Consider the following 18,554-nt stretch of genomic DNA (forward strand, 5'->3'; position numbering starts at 1 on the left):
AAACCAAAGGGACATAAACTAATGCACTAGTGGTCTGACACAAACAGTTACAAACCAGCCAATAGGCAAATAAATTTATTTATTATAACCACCCCTCCAGTATAAAAGGCCCATTTCCTCATTTTTTAGCTGGTATTACCACCATCTATGTTCTACTTTTGGAATCCAATGGAAAACGAAAACACAATTTGAAATCCGTAAAAGTATAAGTGTGACTTATGCTAAAGCCTAGATCCCACACATAAATGTCTCATGGGCAATTGACTAGGTGACAGCACATCCAGAACACCAGACAGGACAAGAGTGCCATACTGCCATCCTCAGTGACAACAAAGACCAGCGACACTGTCAACGACACAGACACCTACAGAAAGATTCTCACACTTGTGTGAAGTTAAGAAGGCACGGGAAATAAAGCATATAAGTTTTACTTAAAAATTACGTGTCTTCTGTTGGTGGGAATGCAAACTGGTGCAGCCACTATGAAAAACAATATGGAGATTCCTCAAAAAGTTAAAAATAGAAATACCTTATGACCCAGCCATCCCACTACTGGGTATCTATCCTAAGAACCTGAAATCAGCAATTCCAAAAGTCCCATGCACCCCTACGTTCATCGCAGCATTATTCACAATAGCCAAGTCATGGAACCAACCTAAGTGCCCAGCAAGTGATGACTGGATAAAGAAGATATGGTATATATATACAATGGAATACTACTCAGCCATAAAAAAGGACAAAGTCGTCCCATTCACAACAATATGGATAGACCTTGAGGGTATTATGTTGAGTGAAATAAGCCAGACAAAGAAAGACAAACTCTGTATGACTCCACTCATAGGTGGTAGTTAACATATGGACAAAGAGAACTGACCAGTGGTTACCAGGGGAAAGGGGGAATGGGGGGAGGGCACTAGGGGTGAAGTGGTGTACCTACAACATGACTAATAATGATGTACAACTGTAATTTCACAAGGTTGTTAACTATCATAATCTCAATAAAAAATAAAAATTTTAAAAAATTGCGTCTTTATACACATACACATGTTTATTCACATATGGCCAAATACATATCACAATGTTGATATTTCAGATAATTTTAAATGTCTTCTTTTTGCTTATTTCTATCTTTTGAATTTCTATACTGAATATGTGTTAATTTTGTTATAAAGAAAAAAGGTTATTGTATTCTTTAGGAAAAGAGGCATATCTATATGTGATTTCAAACCAGCAGGAAAAGCTTCATTAAAATAAAAAACCCATTCCAATGTCCAAATGATCGAACTCAACTGCCCAACTGTTGGAGCATCCAAAGTGCAACCAAAAGATAATTTGATAAGATCGTATATATTTCCATTGTATGTCCTATTATTTAACACTTCATCAACGAGAAAATAGACAAAGGGAGGAAATGAAGGGGATCAATAAAGAAGCTCTTTATAGGAAATAAAAGCTTATTCTTAAAATTGTCTCAAACCCCAGTTCTCAATTCAACTTATGGAAGAGAAGCTTCTTTTAGTGCTGAGAAATTAAGTTCATTTCACCACTAAGATAGTAAGTCAACAGAGACTCTTATTGCAGGCTTGGGTCTTCTCCAGACATGCGGTCTTTAACTTAAATGGATGACGGACGTATAGTGTCATAAAACCCCCAAATTAATGTTTTTTCTTACTTAATGTATAAAGATGCGTTTTCTTATCAGTAAAATAGGTCTTCAGATCTGCATCTGGCCTCTTAGCGTGCTTTTCTTCATATGTCCCCGTTTTTGGGTTTTTGTGGCGGAAGATGAAGTGCAATTTATAGTCCTCTCCACATTTATCCGGACCAAACATAATCGTATAAGGGGTCTTGTCGTGGAACTGATCCTTAAGAAACAAAATGGATTATCTTAAGTAACTCAAAGTGTTCAAAAGCAAGCTTTCAAAGGGTGGTATTTCCTCTTATTAAATCCCAAATAAATTAGTGTCACTTTAAAGGAAAAGCTGATTCATTTATGACGTTTGTACAGATACCAGTGGAAATAACCAGAAATTACCAGGGAATTTTACATGAGAATATATGAAAGTGCTTACAAAAACAAAGTAATGCACACATCTAGATAAAAGAAATAAGTGTGCTAAAACTAAAAATTCCACAGAACAGAAATCAGGGATAAGAAAGCTTTGAAATTCACATTTCAAACAAAAAGCATAGAAGTGTCAAACTCAATATTCCCAATCCTCCAAACTATTTCAACAGCAGAAGAGGCTTTATTTTCACAGGTCTTACAAAGTTTTCTTTCCTTTTCTCTGAGATTCTTAAAAGATAACTGTGGGTGGCCAGAAAAAAAAATAGGAAGCACCTACCAGGTTGAGTTCTGGGGTTTTAGAAAGCAGTTTCACATAGGCACCACCACATTCTATTCCATTCTGGAAATTAACCTCATACCTAATTTCAGAGAGAAAAGCAGAAAACCATATGGCATTCTGAAAGATCACATTTCTTAATTTATTTCCCCTTTCCCCCATCTTGGTCACATGTTTTATCACAGGTCACATGTTCACAGTTAAGAAAGATTCCATCTTCTATTGCTTTTAAATGGTTACACAAGACCACAAAAATAAGTAAGTAAAATAAAATAAAACCTTAACAGAGATTCTCAGTAAACACTTTTTGCAAAATCCAGAAGATCATTTGCTATCAGGAAGAAAAATAGCCAATTTGTTCCAAAATAATTTATGGAACAGGAAAAAAATGTTAGATCACAGGAAGCTTAAATGCACTCCAAAATCCCTATTGTAACATCTAATAATTCTCATAATTTTTTTTATATAGAGTAATAGTTTTACAATATAACGTCTTCTGAAATCACCCTTTGTAAAAAGCTTCTATCAAGCAAGCGTTTTCACTCACTGAACAATGAGAGGCTTGGTATCAAACAGGAAGGGCTTGTTCAGTTTAGCTGAGATGGCATGATGCTTGGCCCGAGACATCAATACCAGTCCTTTATCGCCTGGAAGCTTTGTTTCCTTCATTTCATCTACCTCCCATTTTCCTGCAAAACAACAAAATAAAGTTCCATTCCTGAACTATACCTTTGAAGGTCCTTTAAATGGTAACAAACAAAACTCCAAGTTGTGCAAGTCTGTCATACTGACAAATTTCTAACATGTTCCATTTACCTAAAAAAGATGGCCTAATAATATCACACACACATATTTCACAAATATTAGGATGAGGTTTTTAAAAACTTGTAGCATATTCATTTTACCAATGCCTAGAAAAGACCTTCCATTTCCAACATGTAGCACACAGGTGATAAATTATCTTTCCACTGTATGGTATAAAACAAATACTAAACAGGTTTAACCCTATAAAATATAATGGAACATACAAAGATAGCAAAACATCCAAGGAAAAATCTTAAAATGTATACATGCTCCTTTTTAAACTAGTCTTAAGAGATACCATGGAAACAACATGTCAAACCTCAATCTGCTATTACATCTAAATCAAATGGAACTCTCACCATCATATTTGGCAATTTCATCATCAGTATCATCTTTCTTGGCTTTGGATAAAATCCACCTGTAATTAAGACAAACCCTAAAATTAAGATTCAAATGATAGCTGGCCTGTGAAAAGAAACAATGTAAATACAAATAAACGCAGGATCTATCCAGCTGTTCTTAGCCTACTTAATCACTCTTTCAACTTTCAAATCTGTCACACAAGTAGCAATAATATATCGTCCTCAATTCACAAACCTGTAAGAAAAAGTACTAAATCCATGAAATAGTCTACTCAAGAGAAAAAATTTTTCTCAAAGAACAAAATACAGGGTGGAGAAGAGAGAAATGGAAGCAGAAGCACATGTCTAAAAGACTGTTTTCCCAAATGGGCATGAACACTGGGGATATAAAATAGTATTTCACTATATAAAATGCTATACAAAAAGGAATCCACTATTCCATATTGTTTACATGATGTTTGCCTCTAAGATTTTTTCCCCTAAGAAATACTTACCCTGACAGAGTTCCTCTGTCAAAGGAATCAGCAAAATAGACTTCCCCTGTTGGAACTGGAGCTTTGTAGGTGACCTGTGTTAAATACAAAAATGAATTAAGAATTGAGACTTTCAGCAACATTCCTTTCTTAGTAGGATTTATTCTCCTGGGTTTCTGTCAATTATCACACAACTTTCACAGCTGGCCCCCAAATTCAATTCACATAATTTATCTTTGGCAAGATATAACAAAGGTTGCAACAAAGACCAATGACTATTTTAGCAAACTATGCTTTCCCTTTGGAAAGGATGTAAATTTACCTTCATCCTTTGATTATCTCAAGAGGTAAAACAAATAGATTCAAAGACCACATCAAACCTTTGGAGATGGAGGAGTGCTGGTCTCTGGTTTCGGTTTTGCGTCTTCTACCTCTTCAATGACATCATCGAGGTCATCCTCAATGTCAATCACATCATCATCATGTCCATCATGAGCCTCAACAACAGCAGTTCCAAGGACCAGTAACACACACAGCAACCGCCTCCCTTCCATGATCTACATGGAAAGAGTAAAGTAAGTTAAACATATAGCCTTCTTTAAAAAGGTCTGTAAAGGCAACTAACTCCTCTTGATTAAAATTAAGGCTTTGGGGTCAGCCCAGTGGCACAGTGGTTAAGTTTTTGCACTCTGCTTCAGTGGCCCGGGGTTCACGGGTTCGGTTCCTAGGTGCAGACCTACATACCCCTCATCAAGCTATGCTGTGGTGGCGTCCCACATACAAAAAATAGAGAAAGACTGGTGCAGATGTCAGCTCAGGGCCCATCTTACTCAGCAAAAAGAGGAAAACTAGCAACAGATGTTAGCTCAGGGCCAATCTTCCTCACCAGAGAGAAAAAAGGAAAAGAAAAAATAAGACTTTAAAATTAGAGCTCAAGAGAACTTTATTGTGGATATTTATCTTTACAGATTAAAAACGTGAACCCAGAGAGATTAAGCAGTTTTCCTAAAATCAGGTAGTTAAAGGATTCACTTTAAAGAAAATTTTAAACTAAAACTCAAACATAAACAATTGTCCCCACATAGAATATCATGCTGGCTACAGAGACCTAGGTCTAGGTGTTCAATACAATTTCAGACTAACCTCCTGCGTTTGTAAAGAGCTGGACAATGCACAAAAGCCCCTGCACATTATTCATGTTACAATGAGTACTGACTACAACACCACAATGGATGATGAGAGCAGGGCTAACTAGCCTCACACTAAAGACTTAACATAGATCCTAATGCTGTTGTTCAAAGATCAAGTGTAGATGTGGTTTTAAATTAGCGATTTAAGACTCAACAAGGAAAATATGAAAGCAAGAACCAGCCACTTTTATCTCCTATTTTCTAAACACTTAAGTGCCTTGTGTACTGTCTTAGACTGTCAGGGGTAGTAGTGGGTCCTCTTTCCAAGCACCACAGATCTAAAGACATAAAAACTGAGCCACCTGGATGCACAAAAGGATTTGGTAGGACTTAGTATAGTTGCAATTCTGGGCTGGCCTGGTGGCACAGCGGTTAAATTTATACACTCTGCCTCAGCAGCCCGGGGTTCGCGGGTTCAGATTCTGGGCGCAGACCTACACACTGCTCATCAAGCCACACCGTGGCGGTGTCCCATGTACAAAATAGAGGCAGACTGGCATGGATGTTAGTTCAGGGACAATCTTCCTCACACAAACACAAAAAGAGTTGCAATTCTGCAAAATGAAGAGAGTTCTGAAGATGGATGGTGGTAATGGCTGCACAACAGTTGAATGTGCTTCACGCCACTGAACCATACACTTAATAATGGCTAAGATGGTAAATCTTACGATATGTGTTTTTACCACAATAATAATAATAAAAAAAGATTAAACAATAAAAAGAAAACAGCTTAATTTTCTCGGTCTCTTGTTTACAAGGCAGACCTTTCTTTCTCTTGCAAAGTCCAAAAAAAAAACCAGGAAAGAAAGAACTTCTTAAAAGTAAAATAAAATGTGGTAAAGCACAAAACCAATGGATTAATTAGGACTAAGTACTGATGCTGGGACACACTGTTGCTCAAGGAAAAGCTAATCAGGAAGATGGGGTCCAGGAAGCTAACTCCACACTTACCTTTAAAAAATGTAGGACCAACTTTTTTCCTCAATAATTTTAAATTTGTTGATTTACTGTTGTTATGGACTGAACTGTGTTCCCACCCAAATTTATCCATTGACGCCCTAACTCCCAATTTGACTATATTTGGAGATAGGACCTTCAAGGAAGTAATTAAGGTTAAAAGAGAGCATAAGAGTAGTAGTGCAGTGTCCACACAAGAAGACCAAGAGCCGCCAGGAGTGCTCATGCACACAGGAAAGTCCATGTGAGCACCCAGCGAGACAGCGGCCCTCTGCAAGCCAAGGAGTCCTCACCAGAAACCAACCATGCTGGCACCTTGATCTCGGACTTCCAGCCTCCAGAACGGTGAGGAAATAAATTCTGTTGTTTAAGCCGCCCAGTCTGCGGTATTCTATCACGGCAGCCCAAGCAGACTAATGCAATCGTCCTTAGGTGTTTTAGGTATGATGTTGTAGGGCAGTGCTTCTTAAACCTGAGCAGGCTTGAGCGTCACCCAGGGGGCTTGTTACAACACGGCTGGGCCTCATCCCGAGTTTCTGATTAGTAGGTCGGGGCTGGGCCCCAGGCCCAGACCTCACCTTCCTAACAAGTTCCAGGGAATGCTCAAACTGCTGGCTCAGCAACCTCACTTTGAAAACCACTGATTCGGGTTTATGAATAATCCATTTTTGCTTTGTTTTCCAGTTTATAAAGCACTTTCACATACATTGTTCCCTGTAAACCTCCCATGAGACATTACTTTCATTTACTTTATACATTAGGAACAAAGACTTAGTGAAAGTATAATAATCTACTCATTATCACAACCACTAAGTGAGATTCAAAGAATCCAAGTCCTATATTTCTATTACACTAGACAAAATGTTACTATGTAGTTGAATACTGAAGAGGTGTGACAGAGACGGGACAGGAAAATGGTCTGGAAGAGCACTAAAGGGAGTGATCCAGAACGTGGTTTAGTGAGGGAGGGTACAACGGCAGAGCAGCCAGCCAGGCTGGTGGACCAAGGACCTGGGAGAAAGAAGGCATCCACGTGGGGGAGGGAGAATGGCCCAGGGACAGGAAGAAGTCTTCAGGCAGCAGAAGGGTACTGGCCCTGTCAGGAACAATACAGGAAGTCTCCAGGAAATGCCCTTCTCTCCTACCACCAATTCCCCTACACCCCTAGTTGCAGAATCTGGTTTTTCAGGTATGAGAAGTGCACAGGCACTCATCTGTCACTTTCACGTTATCCAGAGGGTTGTTAAAGCTGTGAGAAACCACTATTGCCAAACCACGAGAAATCAATTCTCATAGGTGTGCATGTATGAGCCTTAGCCACTGCTAGCTTTACTTATGCTGTTTTTTTTGTTTGGTTGGTTTTGAGCAAGATTAGCCCTGAGCTAATATCTGCTGCCAATCCTCCTCTTTTTGCTGAGGAAGACTGGCCCTGAGCTAACAGCCATACCCATCTTCCTCTACTTTATATGTGGGACGCCTGCCACAGCATGGCTTGCCAAGTGGTGCCACATCGGCACCTGGGATCTGAACCAGTGAATCCCGGGCCACCAAAGTGGAAAGTGCACACTTAACCGCTGCGCCACCGGGCCGGCCCCTACATATGCTATTTTAACAACCATAATTTGCCAATACTCCCAAGAAAATGCTACAGTAAATACATCTAGTTATAAGGGCCACTGTTAAGCTAGCTTAAATGTTCCAAATTTTGGCAGAGACCTGTTCACACAAACAATTCAAGACAATGTATTTTAAGATGATCTTAATTCTCTGCTTCGTTAATGAAAATCCAACATTACCAAGAAACAAAATGTCCCCTCATTTCAGTCCTGCTACTCACATTCCTTATATCAACTGAAGTCCAAAAGGTAGCACCTATTCAGTGGGTATATAAAAAGGACATTGCACTATTATGCTTTCTAGAAGAAAACACAGTAGAAAATTTAGGTGATCTTGGTTTGACAATGAGTTTTGCATACATCAAAAGCAAGATACATGAAAGAAAGATGAACTTTATTAAAATTAAAAACGTCAACTCTGTGACAGAGACTCAAAAGAATTAAAAGACAAATCCTACTAGGGGAAAATATTTGCAAAATACATATCTGATAACAGAGGGGTTTCCAAAATATACAAAGAACTCAAACTCAACAATTAGAAAACAAACTACCCAAGTGAAAAATGGGCAAAAGATCTGAACAGATACCTCACCAAAGAAGATATTCAGATGGAAAATAAGCACATGAAAAGATGCTCAACATCATCTGCCATTAGGTAACTGCAAATTAAAAGAATGAGATACCATCAGACACCTATTAGAATGGCTAAGAGCCAAAAAATGGCAAGGATGTGAAGCAACACAGGAACTCTCATTTCATTGCTGATGAAAGCGCAAAACAGTACAGTCACTTTGGAAGATAGTTTGGCAACTTCTTACAAAGCTAACCGTAGTCTTCCCATGAGATTCGGCAACTGTGCTCCTAGGTACTCACCCAACTGATCCAAAAGCTTACAAGTGCACAAAAACCTGCAGGCAAATGTTTATAGCAGCTTTATCCACAATCACCCAAAACTTGAAGAAACCAAAATATTCAATAAGTGAATGATAAACTGTAGTATACCAATACAATGGAATATTATTCAGCAATTCAAAGATGAGCTATCAAGCCACAAAAAGACTTAGATGAATCTTAAATGCATACTGCTAAGTGAAAAAAGCCAGTCTGAAAGGCGACATGCTGTACAATTCCAACTATATGACATTCTGAAAAGGCAAAACTCTAGATACAGTAAAAACACCAGTGTTTGCCAAAGGTTTTGGGAAGGGGATCAGGTTGAATAAGCACAGGGAATTGTTTAGGCAGTGAAACTTTTCTGTATAATGCTATAATTATGGATACATGACACTGTGCATTTGTCAAAACTTATAAAACTTTATAGCATGAGTAAATCTTAATGTATGAAAATTTAAAAAATCATTTAGAAGATCGAGTGATCCAAGGATGGCATGCAGGATGTGAGAAAACAATCTCACTGTACTACAAATATATGAAATAACCTCACTGAAAGGGGTGGAGGGAAAAGATGCTGACTCAAGTAACTTTGGAAATGAGTGGAGTCTGTAAAACTAGACTGTATCAAAGCACTGTTTTAGTTGGTAAGTTGTTTCACATGGGTGTACAGGTCAACAATTCTGATACTGCCATACATGTATATTGGAACTGACAATTAAGCGGATGGTGGAAGCCACTTTCACTGTTAGGTGTGGGAATTTACAGGTAAGCAAAGTAAAGAGACTAGAATAATCCACACGTTAATGGGAGAGAGCTGGAGACATCAGTATAAACTCATGTTTGGTGTAACATACAGAGGGTTATATATAGAAGTATTTATAGATAGGTGCATATATACCAGTTAGTATATATGCATAAGTTTCCTTGCTTTGTCAGCTGAGAAGGCCTAAAACAAACTACACCCTAGTGGCAATAAATACTCCTTGTACTAAGATCTTGGTTTCTAATACTATCTCCAATAAAAGGAAACAGGGCTCCTTAGACAAACAGCTGACTGTAGGATTAGGGCAGGAAATACACAAGACAAGCCTGGAGAATCTTGTAAGGTCAAAAAGGAAAGAAGCGTCCAAAAAAAACCAGAAACAGAAACAACACACCCACAACGATGGAGGGGTCTATCTAAGGAACACGAGAAAGAACAACGGCCGAAGCTGGAACAACAGGAGCAATCAAGTAAGTGGTACTGGCTTATACCCCAAGATTACAACAAACGTCCACTCCTTACATGTGGGCTGCCCGCAGCAACTTCTTTCCAGAGAGGTCAGACAGGATGGAAAGCGGGAAAAACAGGGGAACTTCATGTGGACAAAAGGCAAACACTACCTCAGGTGATCAAGGTCAACGTCAACAGCGACAGGTCATGTTGGTAGCATTTAGCCCCAATACAAAGTGATAAAAACAGAACTTTAACCTCTGTGGTCTTCCTCCCCAAAATTCCTATCCCCAGTCTACTCACGAGAAAAACATTAAACAAATCCCAACAGAGGAACATTCTACAAGATAACCTGACCAGCAGTCCTCAAAAATGTCAAGGTCACCAGAAACAAAGCAAGTCTAAGAAACTGTCAGAGCTAAGAGAAGCCTAAGGAGACGTGACGACTCAATGCATTGTAGAGTCCTGGAACAGAAAGAGGACAGTGGGTAAGACACAGGAAAGCCAAATTAAATATGAACTTTAGTTAATAATTACGTATCAATGTTGGTTCATTAATTATAATACACATACCATACTAGTAAGTTGTTAATAGGGGAAACTGAGTGTGGGTTACATGGGAAAACTCTGTACTATTCCCACAATTCTCCTGTAAATTTAAAACTGTTCTAAAAATTAATTTATTATTTTTTTTTAAAAAGATGTTTCACTACAATGCCTCAAATGTTGATCTCACCACTCCTTCAAAAAAATCCTGGGGCTGAAATACACTATAGGAATCTAGTCGAACTCTCCTTTTTGAGAAGAAACTGAAGTACAGAGATTGACTTGCCAAATATCAGTTGTTGGCAGAATCAGATGAGAAGCCAAACTTTCTGTCTCCCAATACAGTGCACCCTACTTCGTAATTCTATACTGCTTTTGTTGTAAAGACACAAAATGATTTTTCACATATTTTAATGTGTAAGAGAATGTCACACTTTTTTCCTCCCTTTTAAGCCCTCCTTTGTCTCTACACTTACAGACTCCTAGGCAGAGCAGACTTCTCTGTTGTCACCACTGTTTCTAAGACTATCTACAGGGAATCTGTAACAGTAGCTCCACCACAAAGCAATCCTGATTTTAGAAAACAAAGAGCAGCACACCTCCCCCCACCATCCCCAAAGCCACAGAGCAAGTGGTACCTAGATTTGGAATGCTCAAGAATAAAAGGGAATGAAGAAACTATCTTTAAACCAAGTAACAGTTTCCCGCAGTAGAGACACATTTACCACACTTGTGACGTCACAGCTCATGCTAAGATACATCAGCTCCGGCGGGGAAGCTTTCTCACACTCCCGATGCCATGACAGCAGTGTCCCTCATACTTTTACTTTCTGCTTGAAAGCCATCACCTCAGAGCACTCCATCTTCTGGTTTTTAGGAGACATTTTCTCCTTCCCTCTCAGAATTTTTATTACTGCAAGACTGTTACCTAAACTCTACAGCAGAGCCGCTCTGAGCCAGGGTGCAAAAGCTGGGTGGATGTATAACGCATAACAAGCTACTCAGTGCTACACAGCTGTCTCAGTGGGCACATTTAAATTCCTGTCTTGGCCAACTTACAAATTACCACAGGCATGGGCCTTCAGGAGAGCCAGCCATGAAAAATCAAAACCAAAGGATGAAAATCTTTTAACAGTTATGAGTCTACTGAAATGGAAAATTTTTCTCAAAAATACTAAGTTATATGAAAATATGAGTTTTGTGTGGCTTTGTCTTATGATATCCCTTAACATAAGCAAAGACTAACTGGATAAAACCAATACTATGGGGGCCAACACAATATAGTCCAAGCAATGATTTCTGTTGATCCAGGACTTGATCTAAAAATGAAACTTACAATACCTAGGTTCTAGAGAAATGAACAAAACGCACATTCCTCAAATACTCATCAATAAATCTCAATGGGCTTTTGATAAAAGTGGGGTAGCAGCGTTCTAGACTGTCTTTTGACAGTCATAAGCTTGGACTCGGGAAATTCTGTCACAAAGGAGTTGACAGGGAAAATGCATATGGATCCCCAGCAGAGTCTGGCACATACCAGATACTCCATGAACGTTTGCTGACAGCATTCAATTCCATGAGTGCCAACTAGATATTAAGCATTAAAAAAAAAAAATTGGTCTTTGACCTTCAGGAGCTCAATCTATACAGGGTGTCCATTAAGTCTGGAAACAAAAAATTTCCATAGATTAAAGGTGACCTTTTTTTTTTTTGAGAAAGATTATCCCTGAGCTAACATCTGCCACCAATCTTGTGGTTTTTTTTTTTTTTTTTTTTGCTGAGGAAGACTGGCCCTGAGCTAACATCATGCCCATCTTCCTCTACCTTATACACGGGATACCTACCACAACATGGCTTGACAAGTGGTGCATAGGTCCACACCTGGGATCTGAACCAGCGAACCCCAGGCAGCTGAGGCAGAACATGCGAACTTAACCACTGTGCCAGCCCCTAAAGGTGACCTTGATGACAGTGGAATATTTGCCCATGTTTTCAGAGTTTATGAATATACTGTAGTATCAGTTCTACAAATTAAGTTTTTTGGTTAATATCACAATAAACTCATAATATTATAACTTTTGTTATCTAACTGGCAAAAAAATGCACACGTTTGTTAGTACTACTTATGATCCATGCTAGTACCTTCCTTCTATAAAAAACAATGCCAAAAAAGTAAAAATTTCAAAAACAAATTACGGACAGATAAAACTGCATAGAGCTATATACACACATGGGCATGTAAAACCTGGTGAAACCTGAGTAAGATGAGCAGACTGTACCAATGCCAACTTCCTGGTTTTGATATTGTACTATCAGTTATGTAAGATGGCACCATTGAGGGAAGCTGGGTGATGGGCACAAGGGACCTCTCTATTTTTGCAACTTCTTGCAGGTCTCTATTTCAAAATTAACAGCTTTTGTTAAAAGATGTATTACTGGGCCAGCCCAGTGGCGTAGTGGTTAGGTTTCTGTGCTACACTTTGGCAGCCTGGGGTTCACGGGTTTGGAAGCTGGGTGCAGATCTACACACTTCACATCAAGCCATGCTGTGGCAGCAGCCCACATATAAAGTAGAGGAAGACTGGCACAGATGTTAGCTCAGGGCCAATCCTCCTCAAGCAAAAAGAAGAAGACTGGAAACAGGTGTTAGCCCAGGACCAATCTTCCTCACCAAAAAAAAAAAACCCTCCAAAAAACAAAAAAACACGTATTACAGAATCAGCAAAGATGATTCTTTAAACTTGATCAAAGTTGTCTAGAAACCAACGTTAAATTGACCTGGTCCTCTAAAGCACAAAACTACAAAGGAAGAAGACTCAGAAATTTGAGCAATACTAAAGATTTTATTTTATTTTTTTTCCTTTTTCTCCCCAAAGCCCTCCAGTACATAGTTGTATATTCTTCCTTGTGGGTCCTTCTAGTTGTGGCACGTGGGACACTGCCTCAGCATGGTTTGATGAGCAGTGCCATGTCCGCACCCAGGATTCAAACCCACGAAACACTCGGCCTCCTGCAGTGGAGCGCGCAAACTGAACCACTCGGCCAGGGGGCCAGCCCCTCTGAGCTATATTAGAAATCTGAACTTGATATGGTTCAAGTCTTCCTCCCTTCCTCCCAATTATAAGAGTTTTGTTTTTGGTAATCAAATATAATTATCCACCTATATCCAAGTCAGAGAATCTCTACCTTCTGGGATCACATGATGTACACAAAGGCACGAAAACAGGAGCAAAACACATGCACGTTTATAATATAAGTGATTTCTGGCTTATTTCCCAAGGCCAGAGCAAAAAGCCCAGCTCTCAAAATCTCAGGGTTAGAAAAATTCTTCGAGAGTACCTAATCTACTCACTTTTAATATTTGAAACTACTCTTTTAACTTTTTTTCCCCAACCTTCTTTTTTTTCCTTCTTCTCCTCCCCAAAGCCCCCTGGTACGTAGTTGTGTATTCTAGCTGTGAGCATCTCTGGTTGTGCTATGTGGGACGCGGCCCCAGCATGGCTTGACGAGCAGTGCCCTGTCCGCGTCTAGGATCCAAAACAGTGAAACCCCGGGCTCCCGAAGCGGAGCACACAAACCTAACCACTCAGCCACGGGGAGGGCCCCAACTCTTTTCACTTTTAAGAGTGAATTTATCTTGAATTCCAGAGATAGAAATTTCCTATTTTAAAACTGATGACTCAGAAAATTAATTCCTAATACAAAAGGCAGTGCAGTGTGTGTGGTGGTATAACCTGGGTTGCAGACTCCCGCTCCACTCTGTGGCCCTGCTCAGCTTATTGGATCGAGAGTCTTCTTTCCCTATTCTACAGATGGGGGCAATAATGCTACTGGCTCAAAGGCTTGCTGTGAAAACATAACAAGATACTACAAAGTCTATCAGAGTCCAGTATTTCACAGGTATATGCAAACGGTTTGCGCTTTGATACCTAAGTAAAACCACAGTGAATACATTTTCAATTCTCATACTGAATCGAAAGGACTAATATGCCTGCCTACTCCTCCAACATATTTCAACAAGGCTGAATGATTTTACATAACAAGAAAAACCCGCTTTGCTCCAACTGCATTACACGATTTCTCCTTTAACTCTTCTCTACAATGGTATATAAACAATTTTAGCATTTGGATACGGAAACGTCCATGTTTACCTGTGATTTGTTTTCTGCTGTCATCAACTACTTTTACGAATTCTCCTAAACTGAATTTATTTTTGGTTAATAATAATTCTGTTCTCAGAACACAGTCTAAAAAAAGACAGTCCAGGGGCCAGCCTAGTGGCTTAGCAGTTAAGTTCTTGCGCTCCACTTGGGCGGCCTGGGGTTCACATCCCAGCAGGGACCGCCATACTGCTCGTCGAGCTACGCTGTGGCAGAATCCCACATACAAAAAAATAGAGGAAGACTGGCACAGATGTTCGCTCAGTGACAATCTTCCTCACCAAAAAAACCCCCAAAAACCACAGTCCATATTATTTTAATATACATGTTTAATAACGTACATGAGACTTCAAATGAACACAAAATGTTCTATATAACAGAAACAGATACATTCTGCATCAAATTTTAGCAAATCCAGACAACTATTTAGATCAACCTTAGGAATGGGCAAACAGTAAAGAAAGATTAAATCTGTCACATCTCAAAGGCAGAAACTTTATCTTCAGTAAGGGTCCACTCAGAAAAAAGATCTTTAAAACAAAAGGAGGCTCAAATTAGTTTTGTTAAATTTAAATTTTTATATTTTATCTTTTCAAGTTAAGTCTATTCTTGCCATCTAATTTCATAAGAGACATTGTTCTCTGCTTTTCTTTTCTTGTGAAGTCTGTCTGCTTCTAGTATCAGGGCAAACTGGCCTCATGGTATGGGCTGGGCAGGGTTCTCCCCACTTATCTTTCGGAAAGGTGTGTGAAGGATTGGTGCTAATTCTTCTCTAAATATTTGGTAGAACTCACCAGTGAAGCCGTTTGGTTCTGGGCTTTTCTTTGTGGGACTTTGTCTCTTAAAAGAAGTTAGGAAATTTCAACTCTAATACCTCTAATCCATGAGAAATTAGAAAGACGAACAGAAATCCCAGGAAAGGGATTCTCTGTCTCTTGATCAGGGTGAGGAAGTTCCTTTCTGTTCCTAGTTAGTTGGGTGCTTCTATCATGAAAGGGTGATGCATTTTGCCAGATGCTGCTTCTGCGTCTATTGAGATGATCACGCAGGTTTTGTCCTTCATTACTGTGATATATTACATTCGTTACTGTACGCTGAACCAACCTTATATTCCTGAAATAAATTCCAGTTGGTCATGATGTATAATCCTTTTATATGTTGCTCGATTCTGTTTGCTAGCATTTTGAGTATTTTTGTATCTATTTTCATAAGAGATATTGGTCTACGGTTTTCTTTTTTTGTATAGTCTTTGTCTGGTTTTGGTATCAGGGTAATATTAGCCTCAGAGAATAAGTTGGGAAGTGTTCTCCTCTCTTCTATTCTTCGGAAGAATTTGTAAAGGATTGGTCTTAATTCCTCCCTAAATATTTGGAAGAATTCACCAGTGAAGCCATTTGGTTCTGGGCTTTTTCTTTGTGGGACTTTGTCTCTTAAAAGCAGTTAGGAAATTTTACTCTAATTCTTTTAATCCACAAGAAATTGGCAAGAGGAACAGAAGAAATGACCTAGCTAATGTTCCCGGTTGCTTAAAATTTAAAAAAAAGAAAGAAAAGATTTTTTTAAAGGCAGTGTGCAATAAAAAATGAGGCAGTCTTTCTTTCACATAGGCTATCCACTCTTCTATTAATATGCCCTTTTAAAATTTTAAGTCTTGTGGGTTTTAGATACCGTAGGTTGTCTAATTTAGTCCTCACAAAAACCCCAGGAGGGTCTATCATCTCCACCTGACACATGAGGAAAATAAGGCTAAGAGAAGTTACATTAACTGTCCAAGGTCACAGTTAAGCATATAGTAGTGTTTATGAGCAGGAACCCAAAAGTCACAATCTCTTGTCAGCTACTTAACACTTGGCATATTGGGTGAATCACTAACTTCTGGGCCTCAGTTTCTTCACCTCTAAAATGAGAACAACAACACTATATACTTGTTAGAATTGGTGCATAAACAAAATGCACGTAAAGTGCTTATGACAGTGTCTGGCTTACAGCACACGCTCAACATGAGCAGCGATTTCTACCATTACTAAGTAGTGCCCAGTCACATCATTTAAGTTTCAATGGTTCTAAAACTGAGTTTTAAGGCAAATCAGAAATTTTACGTTTTAGACTGGAAAGGAACCAGTTAATATGATCTGATTCCAAAGAAAAAGAATTTTACTACTACTTTTTGCATCTTCTGATTTTGCTAGATGTGCATCTAGTGGGGAATCTCCACTTAAGGGGGGAAAAAAAGTACGTAAAATTCAAAGTGGTATTTATTATAAAAGCTCATCCATTTAAAAATAGATCTATACTGCCTTGTCTACAGTTTTTAATTTTGTTTCTCACCGACAGGAACATTAGAATTCATTTTTCCACAGCACTTTCTTTTTGCTAAAAACTAAGTAGGTTTAAAATGTTAACACTCAAAACATATTACTAAAGGGGCCAGCCTGGTGGCGTAGTGGTTAAGTTCATGCGCTACGCTTCAGCGGCCCAGGGTTCGCAGGTTTGGATTCTGGGCAGGGACCTAGCACCACTCATCAGGCCATGCCGACACCGTGTCCTACATACAAAATAGAGGAAGATTGGTACAGATGTTAGCTCAGGGCCAATCTTCCTCACTAAAAAAATTTTAAAAAGAAAAAGAAAAAAACCGTATTGCTGAAGATTCTCAAAATTCTTTAAAAAACAAAATTCTCCAAATAATTTTCACAGCTCACAGTTAAGCTTAATTTAAAAGTACATCTGTTACAATTAAAGCATTCATCAGTACTTTCCTCACAAAGTTCTACAGCAAGCTATAGAGTCTACAACTATCTTCAGGCACTTTTATAATTTCCTAGGAGTTGTTATGAGCTGCCAATTCTTCTATTTGCACAGTTCATTACACTATTCAAAGCAGTTATTTGTCCATCTCAATAGTCCCCCTAATGGCAAAACATCCAGCACACTTCTCATTTCCATTTTATTTTAAGATTTTATTTTTCCTTTTTCTCCCCAAAGCCCCCTGGTACACGGTTGTATATTTTTAGTTGTGGGTCCTTATAGTTGTGGCATGTGGGACACCGCTTCAGCGTGGCTTGATGAGCGGTGCCCGGTCTGGGCCCAGGATCCGAACCGGTGGCAGCCGCTGAAGGGGAGCACGCAACTTAACCACTCCCACTCGGCCACAGGGCAGCCGCTCATTTCCATTTTAAAGATGTGGAAACCAAGGTGGTTCACAAGCTGGTTACCATGCTGGGCCTGGAATTCAAGTCTGTTGAGTGTGCATTTATGCTCACCAATTACCACTTCATTCCCTTCAGCTATCTCTGAGGGCAAAGTGAACTCTGTAACTGAAAGGATGAAAGAGTTTGATTGCTAAAACTGCAGGACTTCTGTCAAAACGTTTACCCCTCATGGTCCTTGAAGATAAAGTACATAGTTTAACTGTTGAATTAAGATAGTAAGGTGGGAAGGGATGCTGACACCCATTTTCAGATAGGTCAGAAAATGTGTCTGTTGTGCGATACATTCACTCCAAGAAAAAGCTCCCTCTGGCCTTCTCACGATCCTGTTACCTGGCTTATTTGCTTGTGCACTCTCGCTGGTGCAAAGGAGAACTCCCACACAGTTCTTTACCTCTGCTCTAAATATAATTACAGCAAATGTACAACACAGGAGTGATTCTATTCATGACCCTCAAACACTGCAGGAAAAAGAGTGAAATACAGAATGACTTTAAAGATTAACATAATTCTTCCCTTAAAAAAACTCTACTCCTTAAAAAAAGAAGCAAAATGTTTCATTTCCTAAATTAGAGATAAAGAGACTTGACTGTGGTTCACCTTTGTCCCCCCAAGCGTTTAATGTTCAGCTCAGTTTAACCTCCTTCAACCAGCATTCACTTGTCATGCCCAGCAATTAATCCACTAGGTCCAGTTTCTTCCTCCCATCACCATAAATGTGACTTCAGGTCCTGGGAAACAGGACTTAACCAACTCAAAGAGATGGCTGTCAGTGTAGGAGACCA

General features: G+C 39.2%; 1 protein-coding gene across 1 annotated transcript in view; it reads right to left on the reverse strand.

The window, feature by feature from the left end:
• Positions 1-18,554, reverse strand: part of CANX (calnexin) — a 31,815-nt gene that overhangs the window by 11,988 nt on the left and 1,273 nt on the right. Inside the window, exons 2-7 of the mRNA XM_014860859.3 lie at positions 4,365-4,541; positions 4,006-4,079; positions 3,509-3,567; positions 2,893-3,034; positions 2,346-2,427; positions 1,673-1,865 (exon numbers count right to left, since the gene is read on the reverse strand). Coding sequence (XP_014716345.1) covers positions 1,673-1,865; positions 2,346-2,427; positions 2,893-3,034; positions 3,509-3,567; positions 4,006-4,079; positions 4,365-4,538 — 724 coding nt within the window. The 5' untranslated portion in view covers positions 4,539-4,541. The remainder of the gene's footprint in view (positions 1-1,672; positions 1,866-2,345; positions 2,428-2,892; positions 3,035-3,508; positions 3,568-4,005; positions 4,080-4,364; positions 4,542-18,554) is intronic.

Source organism: Equus asinus, chromosome 9 (genome assembly GCF_041296235.1).
Source record: "Equus asinus isolate D_3611 breed Donkey chromosome 9, EquAss-T2T_v2, whole genome shotgun sequence".
Classification (NCBI taxonomy): Eukaryota; Metazoa; Chordata; class Mammalia; order Perissodactyla; family Equidae; genus Equus; species Equus asinus.